General features: G+C 37.5%; 1 protein-coding gene across 1 annotated transcript; it reads right to left on the reverse strand.

Annotated features, from left to right (window-relative positions):
* Positions 1 to 3,374: 3,374 nt before the first annotated feature.
* LOC142837848 (mas-related G-protein coupled receptor member B2-like) lies at positions 3,375 to 16,198 on the reverse strand. Its single transcript, XM_075953214.1, has 3 exons — positions 16,021 to 16,198; positions 14,468 to 14,489; positions 3,375 to 4,398 (listed from the first exon to the last, which is right to left on the reverse strand). Exons 1-3 carry the CDS (start codon positions 16,196 to 16,198, stop codon positions 3,375 to 3,377), a joined length of 1,224 nt encoding a protein of 407 aa, XP_075809329.1.
* Between the last annotated feature and the right edge of the window lie 3,838 nt (positions 16,199 to 20,036).

The raw sequence follows: 20,036 nt of genomic DNA on the forward strand, positions 1-20,036 counted from the left end.
ATTGGGCAAAGTATTTTCTTTCTGGGGTGTTCACAGCAACATTTCAGGGGCTTTTGGTACATCAAACCATATTAGTTTGGTAGCAACCCACAGGTTCTCATCCTCTGTGGAAATAAGAAAAGAACCTCTTTTCCAAAGAAACATATTCTTTGACCTAAATTTGAATGTCCAGATACCTTTAGAACACATATGCTGGTTTCGTTTAGCAGCCCATACAATGAAATTTCTCTCTGTACTTAGCTCATTCACAGTCAAAAAATTTAAAGAAAATAAAATAGTACACATAATACAGCCTCTCTGTGTATATTCCATCTTTCATCTTTATGTGGCGTATTCATTTTTTTTACTCCTTTTAATCCATTACTATCTGTACTCTGTCTCTTTAAAGACTTTACCTTTTAAAAAAACCGTTAACTTCCTTTTATGACTCTCTATACTTGTTTTCTTCTCTCTCCCAAGCCTACGTACATTTATCCAACACTGTGACTCATTTAGATTTCTTTTCAATATGGATTTTTCTTTATTGCATATCTGTAATTCTTTACTGTCCAGGACTGCTTTGTAAAATGCTAACCACTTCATAAAACTTAAGCTGTGCCATTACGAGGGTATAATGGTACACTCTACTTGCCCTGTCCAGTTTAGCTTGGCAGAGCCGCTTGCACCTCTGAGCCACAAAAACCACCTCACTTCCAGGCACACAGACAGTCCATGTTGCCACCAAGTAAGTCACTCATTATTTATAAAAATATAAGTGTACATATGTATATAGAAACATTTACTGATAAAAGAGTCCATTAAGGTGACACAAAGCAAGGAGGGACGATAAAATGATTTGGAAGAAGAAAAGCGAAGGGAAATTATGATAATCTCAAAATATAAAAGAAAATATAACATGAATATAAAGAACAAAAATGTTGTCACCAGACGCCTATTTGAAAACAAAGCCATCACTTAATATTAAGTGTGGACAAATAAATACCATATACACAAATGTATGTTTTGCATATTTATTGAATAATTCTTTATAATATTTAAGGCAGTACAGTAAACCAAAGAAGGAATAATGGGTTATTGATCATGAAAATGCAGCAGTCATGTACAGAACCTGATGACTCAACTGCTAAGAGCAAGGAGTCCTGGACATATGCTGTAGAATGGGTGATTTAATGTACATTGTCCTATGCTGTACAGGATGAATGTGAGGCAAAATATCACATAATCTCGTTTACAAGTGGACTTTATTTTAAAGAGTCAATATACAGAGAATGACAATGTGATAACAGTTAAGTATTTTGGTGAATAAGATACAGAAACGGAAAAGCATAGGTCAATAATATCGAGTAATATAAGTGTAAAATGAAGCAAAATTCATTGTCTTAGTTCATTTAGGACACCACGAACAAGGCAACTTTCAAAAGAACATATTTTATTTGGGGACTCATAGTACAGTCCATGACCATCATGTCAGAGAGCATAGCAGCAGGCATTTGGCCAAGCATGGAATTGTAGTAAAAGCTACGTCTAAACTTACTTCTGATCCACAAGCTTGAGGGGTAGAGATGAAGAGAGAAAAAATGGGAAGGGCACAGGTTTTTAAAACCTCAAAAGCCTACCCCAAGTGACATATCTCCTCAACAAGCCCTCATCTCATAATCTTTCCCAAAACATTCCATCAATGTTGAACCCATCAATCAAAGTTTATTTGGCTCATTCTATTCAAACCAGAACAATTCACTCACTGGCATCCATAGGCTTTAGCTGTATCATAAAAGCATTGCTGTAGGCAAACAAGTAGGCAGGCATGGTACTGAGGAAATAGCTGAGTGTGTTCACAAGTTTAAGACAGAGGGAGAGAAAGAAAAATAGAGGCAGCTGAAAAGAAAGAGAGAGATGAAATGGAAATAAAGTGGGTTTTTGAAACCTTAAAATGCACCCTCAGTGACGCTTCTCCAACAATGAGACCCCACCTCCTCATCATTACAAACAGCTTTTCAAAGTGGGGACTAAGAATTCAAATACATGTCACTACAGGGGTCATTGTCATTTAAACTACCACAGTAATAAACAGCATGAGATCTCTATGACATGGCAGTGCATTACACACAAGTCCTTTGCTAAAAATGAAGGTTTTTTTTACTAGGAGAAAAAAATAAATATTTTACAAGGGATGATGTATATATTAGTTTGTTCAAATGTAACAATCATTCTACAACATGCATACCAATATTTATGTTATAGTCTTCTAACTCGCAATCTAAATTTTAATTCAGGATTGAAATTTCTATTAGTGCTCTGATCCAAAGAGTTATGATTGAGTAGGAAATGGATAAAGCAGAGTAAGAGACCTTCTGGGTCTTTGTTGATTCTCAGTCCTCTACTCAAAATTACTTAACAAAATTTTTTGGATTTTCCCCTTTTATATGTCCATATTTTGCTCTCTTAATAATGCTTCATTTGAAATTATCACATACCTGAGCTTTAAAATTGGAACAGCATTTTATAGAAAAATGTCACTAAAATAAGCATAATTCATAATATAGCATAAATTTGAAGCATGGTTGATTTCAAGGGAACCTGTCCTAACGAATTTCTTTGGAAATTTGCCTTAACGAATTAGGCATTCAGGGAGAGGGAGATCATGGCAAAGAAGAGAGGAAAAGAAATGAATTGACCAAGGAATGCTAAGCAAGGCCTTGTGAAGGGAACCTCAGACGACATTCTCCCTCTCCCTTCAGATGTGCATGCATGTTGACAGATCTCATTACAGTACCTGACCAGACTCTTCCAATGTGGAAAAAGACAGATACAGTGAATTTGAAGGCAAGGAAACCACTTGGTGAGAAGGGATTTAAGACAGACTTCTCTTGAAAATGCATATTTGTTTACTAAACAATTTGTGTAAGAAAGATTATAGCTACATAGATTCTTCAAAACCTATAGACATTAATAAGAACTGGCATTGTAAGATATATCTGTTTAACTCATGAAACAATGAAAAATGCTGTGAAAAATTTTAGTAAACTATAGCAATTATTTATCTGCTATAAATTTTAGTGCATAAGAAATGTAATCCATTTCTGTACTTTATATGTCTTATGATGAAGGAGGTATTTGTCATCAGTGGGAACAATTCATAAACCCAGAGCACTTATTGGGAGCCCCTTTAAATGGACTTGATGAGGCCCTGTGTAAGACAGCTCCAGAAATTCTGCAGTCGGTACTTGCATAAAAAGTTTTGGGCTACTCAATTTCCACACAAAAGGTTTTCTTTTTAAAAAACTGGTTGAAGTCAGGTGACAAAGTGAACAAGGTTGTGGCAATAATCCACACATATGGGAAAAAATTTCTCTCTCAAAACTGCTTCTGTCTCATCAGAGCATCTCTGAACTACAGTGTTTCACTTCTTCAGTCTTTCTTGGACAGGGCCTCTCTCCACCTTCCTCCTCAGGAGTGTCCTGCAAGGCTCTCTGAAGTAACAGCTTCAGAGACTTCCGCTGGAACCTGTGGTGCCTGATGGAGCCAATGAAGAAGTAAATGATGGGGTTGGCACAGCTGTTCACACAGGATAGAAGTAATATAGTAATATAACTAAAATCACAAATTTTACCATAATACAAATATCCAAACCATTTGTCGAGGAGAACGTAGATCCCCAAGGGGAGACCAAAGATCAGGAAGAACAGCACTGTCAGTACAATGATCACAAACAGCCTGGTCACAGGAATCCGCTGTGAGCCACAGAAGATCCTCACCAGCAGGATGAGGCTGGACCCACAGAGAACCACAAATAAAACAATTGGCCAAAAAAGTGAGATATAATTTAATGCCTCACACAACAAAAATGTTTTTCTACTAAAAAATAAGTCACATGTCCCCCAATGTAGGAGATTCAACAGCAGGGACAGAGCCCAAAGCAAGGCACATGTGACAGCTGATGTGTGCCTTGGGCGGTGGCAGCGATACCAGATGGGCCACAAAACAGACAGACAGCGCTCAACACTAATGGCACTGAGCATGCTCAGTCCAGAAAAATAAGTAAGTCTTTGCACAACAAAAAGAAATGAAGAGAAGTAGTCGAAATAGGAGGAGAAGATGTAAATGACAGAAAAAAGGCAATCTACAAATGTAAAACTCAGGAAGAGAAAGTCAGCCATAGCCAGGTTGAGAATATACACAGAGAAGGCATTCCTGCGTATGTGGAAGCCCAGAATCCACAACACGATGGCATTTCCTGCCATCCCAACCAGGGCCAAGATGATGGAAAGATAAAATATGGCTTGGGCCATGATTTTACAATGTGAAGAATCAGAGTAGATGCTTCCATTTGGTGCTGTGATGGTAGTCTCCCAGGTTGAGATGTTGGAATCCTCGCTTAGAAAATCTCTGCTAATGCTCCTGGAACAAAAAAATAAAAGGACATGAGCACATGCTCTGTACCTCTGATTCCCAGGGCTACCCTGCCCTGTGGTAATGACTGAGCTGGTTCATGAGGAGAAGAAACAGGATTGGGTAGATTAAATAATTCATCAAATACTTATGAAGCCTTAATTTGAATCCAGTTGGTATTTTTGGGATACCTACAACCCATGCCATGTACTCATATAAGAGTAGATGATGGTCCAGTAGAGACATTCAGTGTCACTGACCACATGAGAAAGAAACAGAACCATGGAGCCAAAATTCTTTCTTTCCTAAAACTGGTCCTTCTCTGGTACAGGAAGTTGGAAGCCAGAAGCATGACCATCAGATAGTCTCATTCCTGGCAGGGAAGGCTGTCAAATGAGAAAATATGGAAATCATGAAAGAGAGTCATGAAGGAAATCACAAATCTTGCTAAGACCAGTATGAAAAGAAGCAAACCTACAGACAAAGGCGAATAAGTCTCCATTTCAGATTTGAAACTAGAAATCATGAAACTCTTTGAAGATATTAAGCATATTTCTGTTGTTTGTTGCTATATCACAATTATACTTCTCTTTATTGAGACCCAGTGGGAAATCGAGACTTTAGACTGAACAAATGAATAAATTAATCATAGACCCAAGAGTAGATTCAAATTGAGAGTAAATGTTTTGGATAAATTTTAGAGCAAGTTAATACTTATGCTACAAGATGACTAATGGTGAGTTTTGTGATCTCAAACCCAGGAATGTACAAAAAAATGATGATATTCAGGGCCTTAAGGAGTTTCAGCCCAAATTTAGGCATTGATTTGAGGTTAACTGAACTTCCTAAGCCCATTAATGAAAAAAAAGAAATTTGTAGAAAGAGGAAAACACGAAATATCAGACAGTAGAGGATGGGCTATGGAGAGTTCTGTGAGTTCAAGCACAGTCTAAGTTACCTCAGGATCCAGCAGTGCCACTCTTGGGCATATACCCAAAAGATGCTCAATCATACTACAAAAACATTTGTTCAACTATGTTAATAATATTATTTGTAAAAGCCAGAACTTGGAAACAATCTAGATGCCCCTCAATTGAAGTATGGATAAAGAAAATGTGGTACATTTACACATTAGAATACTACTGAGAAGTAAAAAAACAATGGCATCTTGAATTTTGCATGAAAATCAATGGAATTAGAAAACACTATTCTGAGTGAGGTAACTCCTACCTCAAAAGATAAATATTATATATACTCACTCATAAATGAATACTAGCTATAAACAAATGACATTGAGTCTATAGTTCATGATCCTAGAGAAGCTAAGTAATAAGGTGAACCCAAAGAAAAACATATATAGAACCACCTGGAAATTGGAAACAGACAAGATCACCTGATAAAACTGTGAGCATGTGGGTAGGTGGGGTGAAGAAGTGAAGGTAGGAGGGAAAGAGGAGCAAAGAAGGGGAGGGTTGAAGAGAACTTCAGGGAATGGGATAGTCGAGATGGAGGAAGGACAGAGATGAGAGCAAGGAGAGAGAGATCTTGATTGAGGGAGCCATTATAGGGCTAGCAGAAACCTGGCTCTAGAGAAATTCCCAGGAATCCACATGGATGACCCCGCCTAAGATCCTAAGCAATAGAGGATAGGGGGTCTGATATTGACTTGCCCTGTAGTCCAACTGCTGATTATCTTAAATATCACCATAGAAACTTCACTCAGCAACTGATGGAAACAGAGGCTGAGACCCACATCTTAGCATTGGACTGAGCTCCCAAGTCCTGTTGAAGAATCAAAGGAATGAGAATATGAGCAAAGTTTCAAGACCATGATAGGTTCACCCACTGAAACAGATTACCTGAGCTAATAGGAGCTCACCAACTCCAGCCAGACTGGGAAGGAATAAGCATAGGACCAAACTAGTCCCTCTGAATGTCGGTGAGATTTGCATGGCTTGGGCATAGTTAGGGACCACTGGCAGTGGCACCAGGATTTATCCCTACTGCATGTACTGGCTTTTGAAGATCCTATTCACGTTGGATGTATACCTTCCTTATCCTATGTATAGTAGGGAGGGCCTTGGACCTTCCCCCAAAGCAATGTGCTTTACCCTCTCTGAAGATTAGATGGGGGTAGGTGGGAGGGTGTGTGGAGGGAATGGGAGAAGGGGAGGAAGTGGGAACTGGATTGGTATTCTTTTTTAAAAAAATCTAATAAATTTAAAAAAAGAATCCAAAGAACAAGAAATGCCAATGAAGAAAGAGAAAGGGGGGAAAGAATTGTTGTTGGCAAGAATGAAAACTGAAACTACCACCGTAGAAGTCAGTGTGGTGATTTCTCAGAAAATAAAATAGAACTTTTATATTGAGTGTACTAGCTAGTTTCATGCCAACTTGACAGAAACTAGCACCATCTGAAATGAGGGAGGCTCTACTGAGTAAATGCCTCCATAAGATAGGCTATATTCAAGTCTGTACTCCATTTTCTTATTTAACGTTTGAGGAGAAGGGTCCAGTCCATTATGAGTGGTTCCATCTCTGAGCTGACAGTTCTGAATTCTATAACACATATTGTTATGTGATCATAGACTAAGAAAAATAATTAATATATTTAGGGAAAGGGTCTCAAAACAAATTTAAACAATACGTAGCCACAAATCCAGCCTTACAGAAAATAATAGAAGGAAAATCACTAACCAAGGAGTCCAACAATGACCACAATAACTCAGACATCTAGAGACCCTTCACCAGCGCAAATCAAAGAAGGGAAACACACAGACCCTACTAATAAAAAAGTGACCAGAGTTAGCAACCACTGGTCATTAATATCACTTAATGTTAATGGGCTCAACTCACCTGTAAAAAGGCACAGGCTAAGAGATTGGATAAGAAAACAGGATCCAACATTCTGCTGTTTACAAGAAACACACCTCAACCACAAAGACAGGCACCTACTCAGAGTAAAGGGCTGGGAAAAGGCTTATCAAGCAAATGGACCCAAGAAACAAGCAGGTGTGGCCATACTAATTTCTAACAAAGTTGACTTCAAACTTAAATCAATCAGAAGAGATGGAGAGGGACATTTTATACTCATAACAGGAACAATTCATCAGGATGAAGTCTCAATCCTGAATATCTATGCCCCTAATATAAAAGCGCCCACGTACGTAAAAGAAACATTACTAAAACTCAAGGCAGCCATCAAACCACACACACTAATAGTAGGAGACTTCAACACTCCTCTCTCACCAATGGACAGGTCAATCAAACAGAAACCTAACAGAGAAATTAGAGGATTAATGGAGGTAATGAAGCAAATGGACTTAACAGACATCTATAGACTATTCCACCCAAATAGGAAAGAATATACCTTCTTCTCTGCAGCTCATGGAACCTTCTCGAAAATTGACCACATACTTGGTAGCAAAGCTAACTTACACAGTTACAAAAAAATATTAGTAACCACCTGTGTCTTATCAGATCACCATGGATTAAAGTTAGAATTCAACAACAATGCTACCCCCAGAACGCCTACAAACTCATGGAAACTGAACAGTCAATGACTGAACCATACCTGGATGAAGGAAGAAATAAAGAAAGAAATTAAAGTCTTCCTTGAATTCAATGAAAATAAAGAAACAACATACTCAAACTTATGGGACACTATGAAATCAGTGCTAAGAGGAAAGTTCATCGCACTAAGTGCCCACTTAAAGAAAACAGAGAAAGCACATATTGGAGACTTAACAGCCCACCTGAAAGCTCTAGAAAAAAAGAAGAAGACTCACCTAGGAGGGGTAGAAGACTGGAAATAATCAAACTGAGGGCTGAAATCAACAAAATAGAAACACAGAAAACAATCCAAAGAATCAATGAAACAAAAAGCTTGTTCCTGGAGAAAATCAACAAGATTGATAAACCCCTATCCAAACTAATCAAACGGCAGAGAGAGAATTTGCAAATTAATAAGATCAGAAATGAAAAGGGGGACATAACCACAGACACAGAGGAAATTCAGAGAATCATTAGATCTTATTACAAAAGCCTGTATAACACAAAACTGGAAAATGTAAAGGAAATGGATACTTTTTTAGATAAATACCATATACCAAAGTTAAACCAGGACCAGGTGAACAATCTAAATAGACCTGTTAGTCGCGAAGAATTAGAAGCTGTTATCAAAAACCTCCCTACCAAAACAAGCCCAGGACCAGATGGTTTCAATGCGGAATTCTACCAGAACTTCCAAGAAGAGCTAATACCTATACTCCTTAATGTATTTCACAATATAGAAACAGAAGGGTCATTACCAAATTCCTTTTATGAAGCTATAGTTACTCTGATACCAAAACCACACAAAGACTCAACCAGGAAAGAGAATTACAGGCCAATTTCACTCATGAACATCGACGCAAAAATCCTCAACAAAATACTGGCAAACCGAATCCAAGAACACATTAGAAAAATTATCCATTATGATCAAGTAGGCTTCATCCCAGAGATGCAGGGCTGGTTCAACATACGAAAATCTATCAATGATAATCCATCATATAAATAAACTGAAAGAAAAAACCTTATGATCATTTCATTAGATGCTGGAAAAGCATTTGACAAAATTCAACATCCCTTTATGATAAAAGTATTGGAGAGATTAGGGATACAAGGGTCATACCTAAATATAATAAAAGCTATATACAGCAAGCCGACAGCTAACATCAAATTAAACGGAGAGAAACTCAAAGCCATCCCACTAAACTCAGGAACACGACAAGGCTGTCCACTCTCGCCATACCTCTTCAATATAGTGCTTGAAGTTCTAGCAACAGCAATAAGACAACATAAGAAGGTGAACCCAAGGAAAAACATATAGTTATCCTCTTGGCTATGGGAAGTAGACAAAATAGCCGGGAAGAAAATTGGGATCTTGGGGGTGGGGTGGGGTGGGGGTTAGGGGAGATGGGGAGAGAAAAGGGAGAAGGGGAGGATGGGGGGAACTAGGGGAAACAGGATGATTGGGATAAAGGAAGGTTGGATAGGAGAGCAGGGAAGCACAATTCTTAGTTAAGGGAGTCACCTTTTGTTGGCAAGAGACTTGAACCTAGAGTGGCTCCCAGGAGCCCAAGGCGATGTCCCCAGTTAGTTCCTTGGGCAGCTGAGGATAGGGAACCTGAGATGACCCTATCCTATAGCAATATTGACGAATATCTTGCATATCACCATAGAACCTTCATCTGGTGATGGATGGAGACAGAGACAGAGACCCACACTGGAGCACTGGACTGAGCTCCCAAGGTCCCAATGAGGAGCAGAAGGAGGGAGAACATGAGCAAAGAAGTCAAGACCACGAGGGGTGCACCCACCCACTGAGACAGTGGGGCTGATCTACTGGTAGCTCACCAAGGCCAGCAGTACTGTGACTGAAAAAGCATGGGATAAAACTGGACTCTCTGAGCATGGCGAACAATGAGGGATGATGAGAAGCCAAGGACAATGGCTCGGGGTTTTGATCCTACTACATGTTCTGGCTTTGTGGGAGCCTAGCCAGTTTGGATGTTCACCTTCCTAGACATGGACGGAGCAGGGAGGACCTTGGACTTTCCACAGGGCAGGGAACCCTGACCGCTCTTTGGACTGGAGAGGGAGGGGGAGAGGAGTGGGGAGAGGGGAAGAAGGGTGGGAGGAAGGGTAGGGAAATGGGAGGCTGGGGGGGGGGGAGGCGGAAACTTTTTTCTTTTTTTTCCTTTTCTCAATAAAAATAAAAAAAAAGAATATACAAGTATGTAAAAAACAAAGTTGGCTACATACATGGGTTAAAGCAAGTCTCACCATATACAAGAGAAATGAAATAATACCATGCATTCTCTCTGACAACTATGGATTAAAGCTGAATATGAACAACAGAAAGTTGACAAACTCATGCAAACTGAACAATGCACTATTGAATGAGAAGTGCTTCAAGAAAGAAATTAAGAAATAAATACTTTCTTGCCAAAATTATGAGGGACGATGGAGGCTCTTTTAATAGACAACTTCATTGAAGTAAATACCTACATTAAAATTAGAGGGATCACATGTTAGAACCTTAAGTGAAAGTTCTAAAGAAAAGGGAATGTAATGCAGGTAACTAATGGATGGCAAAATATATTCAAGCTTTGAGCTGAAATACAAAATATAAAGAAAAATAATAGAAGAACCAATGAAATTAAGACCAGATTCTTGAAGAAAAGTCAATAAAATTGAGAAGCCATTAGCCAAATTAACTAAACAGCAAAGACAGAATATCCAAATTCACAAAATTAGGCACTAAATAGGAGCATCACTATAGACATCAGGAAATACTATCATAAGGACATACTTTAACAAAATGTATACTCCATGAAATTGGAAACCTAAAAGAAAAAAATTATCTCTATATATACCCCTACCATAGGTAAATTATTATCAGAGAAGCTACTTAAAGAGACCAATGGCTCCTACAATATAAGAAGTGAAGAATTGTTTCCAAACTTAAAGAAAGATAAGGACATGATAGATACAACAAAGAATTCAAAAAATAATGCCACTATTCCTCGGTGAAGCAGAATGAACATTATCTAATTCTTTGTATGAGGATACAGTAACCCTGATATCCAAAGCACACAAAGACCCAAAAAGAAAGAGAATTACAGACCAATTTCATTTATGAACAAAGATGCAAATATATTTAACAAAATGCTCAGAAAGTCACATTTAGAATAATAAAAAAGAATAAATCAAAAATAACATCCATGGTGATCAAGTAGTCTTCATTCCAGAGATAAAAGAATAGTTCAATATATAAAAATTTAAAAAATGCATCTACAATATAAGCAAAATAGAAAGGAATAAACCACATGACCATATCCTTAGAGGCATAAAAAGCTTTGTAAAAATCCAGCACTCTTTATAATATCTCCTAGGAGACTAGGGACACAAGAGCCATTTCTCAAAATAATACAACTTACAATAAGAAAGCTCACACTAAATATGCACTAGAACAGAGAGCAACTCAAAACATTTCCACAAAACTAAGAAATAAGGCTATATTATGCACTCTTTTTATATATATTCAATATAGTATTTCAAATTTGAGCTGGAGAAATTAGACAACAGAAGTTCCTGAACAAAAAACCAATTTGAAAGAAACATCAAAATATCTTTATTTTCAAATGAAAGAATTGTATTCATAAATGACTGTTTTACTCAGAGTTCTATTACTTTGAAGAGATGATTACCAAAGGAAAACATTTAATTGGGGTTTGCTTACAGTTTTAGAGGTTTAGTCCATTTTTATCATGGCTATACAATAGTAGCATACAATTAGACATGATGCTGGAAAACCAACTCAGAGTTTTACATTTTGATCCACAGGCAGTAGGAAGAGAGAGATACTGGCCTAAGTTGAATGTTTGAAACCTCAAAGTCTACCCTCACTGACAAACTTCCTCTAACAAAGCTAAGCCTTCTAATACTGCTTAAGTAGTGACATTCCCTGACAACCTAGTATTCAAATATATGAGCCTAATGGGACCATTGTTTTTCAAAAACATTTCCATTACTCTAAAAATTCTATCAGGAAACTTTTTATGCTGACAATTTCTGCAAAGTAGCTCAATATAAAATTAACTCATGAACATTAGTAGCACTTCTGCATACAAATGGCAAATGGACCAAGAAAGAAATCAGGGAAACAAAATTTTGCACATATTCTCTAAAAATAAAATATCTTGGGGTAACTCTAACTGTGGAGGTCTGGTGTAGGAGGTCCTTCTGTTTATGTGTTGCTTTCATTGGTTGAATAAACAAACTTCCTTGGCCTTTTGATAGGGCAAAACTTAGGTAGCTGGAGTAGGCAGAACTGAATGCTGGGAAGAAGAGTTAGGGATAACGTCATGGATCTCCTGCTTGGGACGTACACTGGTTAAAATCTTGCCGGTAAGCCACAGTTATGTGGCAATACACAGATGAATCAAAATGGGTTAAATTAAGATGTAAAATTTAGCTAATAAAAAGTTAGAGCTAAAGGGCTCTACGAATATAGTTTCTGTGTGATTATTTTGAGTGTGAGTAAGCCAGATGGTCGGGAGGGAACATAGGTCCCCATGCTCCCTACAACAGAGGTCTGAAAGAAATTGTCCCCAAATGTGAGTTGCACTATTGAGAGGCATGTCTTTCTTGGAAAGATTATAATCTTGTTGGAAGAAGCAAGTCAGTTTGAAGGTGGGTTTTGAAGTCTGAGGTATGCTCAAGACACATACAATGTCTCAGATCAATTCTTCTTCCCCACATATCAAGATGTAGAACTCTCAGATAATTCTGTACCACTTGGTCTGCCTGAAAGTTGTCCAGTTCCATCATTATGATAATGGATTGAACCTATGAACTGTAAGCCATTCAATTATATGTTTACCTTTATACGAATTGCCATGGTTATATTGTCTCTACATAGAAATAGAAACCCTTAGACATTTACCAAGCTAATGAAACACTTGTATAATAAAAACATAAAGATATTAAAAATAGAAATTGAAGCATATATCAAAAATGGAAAGATATTCCTTGCTAATTGACCAACATTATAAAAATGCCCATCCTTCAAAAAGTAATCTGCAGGTTTAATACAATTTACATCAAATTTTTAACACAAGTTTTCACAGAAATAGGAAAGACAGTTTTAAAGTTCAAATGCAAGCATTCCAGACAAACAAATCAAAAAACTAGATAGACATAAAATGGAGAATAAATAAATAATAAAAAAATCTGCAAGAGGGTAAATGTATCACAATGCCCAATCTCAAGATCATTACTGCATAAAACTTAACACCTAGTGGATCAAAGACCTCAACATAACACCAAACACACTGAATCTGATAGAAGAGAAAGGGTGCAATGGTCCTGAACTCCCTGGAACAGAAAAGGACTTCCTGAACAGGACACTGATAGCACAGGCACTAAGGACAACAATTAATAAAGGGACTACATAAAACTGAAATACTTCTGTACAGCAGGAAGTTGGGAATAGATCCACTTAACCTTCAGCTATACCACTCTCAGGCGTATACCCAAGGAACTCTAAATCCCGCTACAGAGACACTGGCTCACCTGCTCATTGCTTCTTCATTCAATATAGCCAGAAACTGGAAACATCAGAGATGTCCATCAATGGATGAGTGAATAAAGAATACGTGGAATATTTTACAATGGAATATCACTCAGCTGTAAAACAAAATCACAAAAATCACAGGTAAATAAACAGTGCTAGGGAAAATTATTCCAAGTGAGGCAATCAGAGCCAAAACCACGAATATCATATGAGTCCTCTTATATGGGGATGTTAGATGCTAAGTATGTGATAAATGGGCTATAATCTGTATAACCACAGAGGGTATAGAGTGTGGGTTAAGTGAGGATGGAAATAATTCCTCTAGAGGAAAAAAATAGAAGGGAAACTAATGGATTCATATGCATGAGGTAGAAACAGATCATTAAAATGAGAGGTAAGGGAGGAAATATGAGGAGAGACAGCTAAAACTGTATCCTTTGAAGGCTCATATGGAAACCTGCTATAGTAAAAACTTCTTAAAATATATACATATATTCTAGAAATCTAAATAGAATCAGCAAATAACATGGAAGACAAAGACACTACGAGACATCTCTTACCATCAAATTAAACCTTCATTGCCAAGAATGGGTTAATCCTAATTGAATTGGGGACTCTCAAATAAATGGACTTTTTCTAAACTTTTTATTGTTCTTCACAAACTGATGATAAGGTCCTATTTCTGAAGAAAACACCCATATAGCTCAATTAACATGACGAAGTGAAGCTGATGCCAACCTAGAGTCTTCACTATTACTGATTTGTGTTCATGGTACTGGAAGATAATCTGTATACTACCCAAAGAGAAAGGTAAACAAAAGCATAGCTATAAATACTTTGCTCTACTAGAGTGACTTGCCATGCATAATACTCTAATGCACTAAGGTCTCAAATGTTTTAGGAGTAACCAACCAATATCTGATTGGAATGAAGGCCATTCCATGAAATGGAATTTACCTGGGACTGGATAGGCCGTGAACTAAGGGGAAACAAATACTCATACTCTGCTACAAATTTAGCAATAAAATGACTCTTATCAACTTTCTCACTCATTGCTAGATGGGTGTTTTGGTCAGAAATCAGTAGTAAATCTTCTTCTTGAAGTCCATGGGAACAAATATAGAGATCCAAACTGGATAATGTGATGAAAATGAGAGACCTTGGAATACTAGGTCCTGAAAGAAAATTTTCCATCATATCTATCCCCTGCAATGTTGTGGAAGAGTGGATGGAAAGAGTGTGGAAGTCAGTGAGGATGGAGGACCCCAGAGAAATGAGGTTTCTTAACATAACAGGAGAGATGCACATATCAACTCATAGAGACTGTGGCAGCATGAACAGTGCCTGTACAATCCTTAGACAGATGGGATCCCAGCACTAAGAGAAGTGGACACTAGCCCTCATACCTAACTGAGAAGTTATCTCTAATTATTAACTGATAGCAACAGAAATACTAGTTTTCTTCAGTAAAATCTCGCTGGGTACACAAATAACACTCAAGGGCAAGCCTCATACCCATCAGAAGATGATCAAAACAAAACCAGCTCAATACGGTAAACTTTGAAGTTTTTTTGTCTGATAATGTTTTGTCTGGGCACCTTTTTTCTGTATTTGTTGAGAGTCTTTGATAGTTTTCATTGCAGTTTTGATTGGGATTCCTGTGTGAGTGTGTGTGTGTGTGTGTGTGTGTGTGTGTGTGTGTGATAATGTGTATCTCAGCATTTGTTGGTGTTTCTTGTGCTCTTTCTTTTGTACTTTTTTTCTGTTTCTTTAGTTTTTTTCTTATTCTCCTTTGTTTTATCTTTGTTTCCTCTTTGTTTTCTGATAAGGGAGAGAAAAGGAATTGATTCAATTGGTTGAGAAGGTGGAAAGAATTTGAGAGGAGCTGGGGGGGAACCATGATCAGAATATTTTATGAGAACTCTATTTTTAATAAAAGACAACTATGAAAAATATAGTGTATGATTAAATAATCTGTTTTATAACAACACAAAGCAGAAAAAAGTGAAAATGGACCAGAAAAACATGAATGATCAGTTTAACTGTGGACAGTTTTCATACGTGTGGCTGGAGGAAATGGACTAATTCATTTAAGCTTCCTTCCTTACTCTCATTGGTAGCCTTGCAGGATGAATAGGTGGGACAGCCAAAAACTGAACACAAGGCAGAAGGTGAAGTCAACGAAGATGCAAACCAGTGCTGATGAAGAAGGACAAATAGTAAATGAGTTAACAAACCATGAGCCTTTGGCATACTGCAGAGTGAAATATAGGTTATTTTAAATGTAAAAGTTAGCTGGTAATATACCTGAGCTATTGTCCAACATTTTATAAATAATATTATGCTTATATCAGTTATTTTGGAGCAGATGATCAGGACAGAAAAATTCTGCCTACAGAGAAATGTGGGGAATAGTGAAAAAAAAAACTTGACCAAAGCAAAAGCAAAACCTAGCAGAGCTAAATCTAAATTCTTCAACTCCATGTTTTGAAGTCAAAATGCTGACATACCTTTGCTATTGAGCTTTACTGACTGCAAAACACTTCTGTCCCTTCGACAGGCTCCTTTCCTGCTCTGGAGCTCTCCTTGCTGGGTATGCCACGGATCTGACATCTCCAACATCTCAGGATCTTCATACATTCTAGACTTCACTTTCACAGCTTCACACAGTGACCTCTCCAGACACATATTCACTGACAACCTTGCCACATGATTGGCCTCTATGACGTTCTTTAACCAAGGGAGAGGATTCCATGATTGTTTTATTGCTGTGTCCTTCTTGTTTCAAAGTCCAGGACAACATGGCGGATGTTACCAAGATTTGCTACCTACTTTGTATGAAACGTACACTCTTCTTTCAACTGCATTTTCATTAGCTTTGATATGTTGAACAAGTTTTCCTTTGATTTAGGAGGGTCTTTAGGCATTTCTTTTTCATGAATTGATAAAATAAATAGAAAAGATCTTCCCCTAAGAGCAGCACTCTTTTTTTGATTTTATACCAGGCCTCTCTTTACACTGATGTGTTTTTGACTTAGCTCAAACACTAGATTTCTTAGTGCTATATTCTCTTCAGTTTTGCATTTTTTCTTTCTTTCTTCCCTGCTTATTCTTTTTTATTCCAGAGTCAATATTATTTCCAACAAAAGTATTCACAAACTCTTCAATTTACCCTCAAGCAGATTCTTAGGACAAGAGCAAAAAGCAGCCACATTCTTTGCAAAATATCACAGGAATTTATTCTAGCCCATTTGTTAACATTGTTTCCCTCTGAAAACTCTTTATCTGGGTCTCCAATAGTCTACAATACTCTCAGCATTACTAGCATTCAATTTCCTAGTAGGATGGGCTGTTAATTCCCACTTACAACATTTAACTACTTCCCTAGCCCAAACTCCAATAGTCTCTTGCAGTCTTCACAAAAACATCATGGTTAGGTCTGTTACAGTAATAGCACACTCTCTGGAACTAACTTCTGCTTTAGTTACATTTCTATTGCTGTGATGAGAAACCATGATCAAGACAATAGATAAAACATAGTATTTAATTTTGGAATTCACAAGTACAGTGCGTTAGAGTGCATGGCCACCATGGTAGAGAACATGGCAACAAGCAAGCAGACATGGAACTGGTGCATTAGTATAGATCTTACATCTTATTCACAGGCTTGGGAATGCTACCCTGTGAATGACCTGTGCATTTGATACCTCAAAAACAAACCCTAGTGTCATACCTCCTCCAACAAGGCCTTGCCTCCTATTCCTGCCCAACAGACCCACAATTACAGGTAATGATTCAAATATATGAGGTCATGGTAGCCATTCTCTTTCAAAATTAAACACTAATAAACAGTGTGGGATCTTAGTATGATAACATTACTTTGCTACATTGAAAGCAAGAGTTTTAATAAGTAGAAGTTTTTCCAAAAGAAGAAAAAAGTGAAAATTGACATGAGACAATGTATAGGTTAGTTTGTTCAACTATAAGAACAATTTAAGAACATACATATCTAGCATTATATTACACAATTTCAACTTGCATTTTAAATTTTTTAGTTTGGTGCATATATGTTGACAACACTGACCTGTGGAGCAGAAAGTTTTGACTGGAGGGGATATGCAAATTAGGAGTGGTCAGAGAGTGTTTCCTATCTTGACTGGATTCTGAATCAAGTAGCCACACAAATGTAAGAAAATCTGTTTATTTGTTTCCTTTGATATGTTCATTTTGTGGTCTCTTAATTTTACTTTGGTGGAAATTATCACATCCTTCAACTTTAGAATTGAAATAATATTATGTAAAAATTGGACCATAATATATATAATTAAAATAATAAATGCTGCTGGCTCCTGGAAATGGCATAATTCGAGGCAATTTTGATGTCAAGAGAGCTTAATCTAGAGGACTGCATTGGAAATTTGTCATGTGGGATTAAGCAGTTGAAGGAGAAGAATTATTGTGAAGCCAAGAAAGGAAAGAGACAGAAACTTGACTATGGAATGGTAAGCAAGGATTGTCCAAAGAACCTCTAGAGGCCAATCTTTGTCCACTTTCAGATGTACATAGATGTTAATGGGTCTCATTATAAACCTGACAATAATCTTCTAATAGTAATTGTGGAAAAAGACCCAGTGAACTAAGACTCCATTTGATGAAGAGAGAGACAAAAATACTTATCTTGGGAAGGTATAATTGTTTACTAAGCAATTCTTCTAAGAAAAACTACTGCTCCATAAATTGTCTAAAACTGAAATTAATAAGAACATGGATTATAAAATGTACCTATTTAACCCTTCAAACACTGAGAGAAAATTTTTATAAAAAATGAAATTTTTAAAATATAATATGAATTTCATATGGTCACTATCATGTTCAAACACCAATGAAATGCATATTGTTACTACATTTCTTTGACCCATCTGCTCATGAAGGGATTTTTCAATAGCGGTCAACAGCCCTTCTGGGCCCCAGAGAACAGTTCTCAACAGAAGAACTGCAAATGGCTGAAAGACCCTTAAGGAGGTGTTCAACATCTTAGCCATCAGGGAAATGGAAAGCAAAACAATTCTGAGATACCATCTTGCCCCTATCAGTATGGCTATGATCAAAAACATGAATAATTTCATATGCTGGAAAGAATGGGGAGTAAATGGAACTCTTCTCCATTGCGGGTGGGATTACAAACTTGTACAACCACTTTGAAATTCAGTATAGAGGGTTTTTTTTTTAAAAAAAATTGCAAAACAACATACTACAATATTGAGAAATACTACGCTTGGGCATGTACCCAAAGAATGGTCAACAATATTACAAGGACAATTGTTCAACTATGTTTATAGTAGCTTTATTTGTAAGAGATAGAGCCTGGAAACAACCAAGGTGTCTCTCAACCAAAGAATGAAGAAAATGTGGTCCATTTACACGATGGAATCCTACTCAGCAACATAAAAAAAATGACATCTTGCAATTTGCATTGCAAATGAATGGAACTAGAAAAAAAATCCTGAGTGAAAAAAGCCAGAACCAGAAAGATGAGTATGGTATGTACCCACACTCAGGCAATTATTGTCTGTAAAGCAAAGGAGAAGTAGCCTAAAGGCCGCCACCCCAGAAACCTAAGAAACAAGGATAACCCTAAGAGAAACATACATAGATCTGCCCTTAGAAGGGGAAATAAACAATATCTCCTGAGAAAATTGAGAAGGTGGGGTGGGAGAGAAGGGAAGAAAAAGAGGAGAGGAGAGGAGAAACTAGAGAACTAGAGGAAAGAGCATTGTCAAGAGGGAGGAAGGAAAAGTGACGGGAAACAAGGAAAGAGACATCTTGATTGAGGGAACCATTATGAAGCTAGGAAAAAACCTAGCACTAGAGAAATTCCCAGAAATCCACAAGGATGACCCCAGCTACGATATTAAATGATAGTAGAAAGGGCGCCTGAACTATCTGTACCCTGTAGTCAGATTGATGACTATCTTAATGTCATCATAGAACCTACATCTAGCAAGTGATGGAAGCAGATGCAGAGAACCACAGTGGATCATTGGGCTGAGCTCCCAAAGTCCAGTCAAAAAAATGATTCAAGTGGGAATATGAGCAAAGAGGTCAAGATCCTGACACAGCTCATGTGAGCTAATGGAAGCCTTCCATCTCTGGCCTCACAATAAGGGAAGCAGCATAGGACCAAACTAGGCCTTCTGAATGTGCGTGACACTGGTATGGATTTGGCTCACTGTTGGACCACTGGAAGTGAGACCAGGATTTATTCCTGATTCTTGTTCTGACTTTTTGTAACTTATTCTCTATAGGGATACCTTGCTCAGCCTAGATATAATGGGGAAGGCTTTGCTCCTGCCTCAAAAAAAAAAAACCGTCCTAGATAATGTTTACTCCCCAAGGATAAGTCTAACTCTCTCTAAGGAGTGAATGGGGATGGGAGAAGGTGGAGAGGGCAGGAGGAGTTGAAGTAGGAAATTAGTTTGGTGTGTAAAATGAGAAAAGATAGCTTTTCAAAAAATAAAGTGAAAAA

This window comes from Microtus pennsylvanicus, chromosome 18 (assembly GCF_037038515.1).
Source record: "Microtus pennsylvanicus isolate mMicPen1 chromosome 18, mMicPen1.hap1, whole genome shotgun sequence".
NCBI lineage: Eukaryota > Metazoa > Chordata > Mammalia > Rodentia > Cricetidae > Microtus > Microtus pennsylvanicus.

What these genes read in the sequence shown, in the direction of transcription:
- LOC142837848 (XM_075953214.1), bottom strand. Translation starts at nt 16,198, where the DNA reads ATGTGTCTGGAGAGGTCACTGTGTGAAGCTGTGAAAGTGAAGTCTAGA. An exon ending in AGTAAAGCTCAATAGCAAAG is followed by an intron (nt 14,490 to 16,020) that starts GTATGTCAGCAT and finishes GTTTCCCCTTAG; the next exon opens with TTCACGGCCTATCCAGTCCC. An exon ending in CACGGCCTATCCAGTCCCAG is followed by an intron (nt 4,399 to 14,467) that starts GTAAATTCCATT and finishes TTTTTGTTCCAG; the next exon opens with GAGCATTAGCAGAGATTTTC.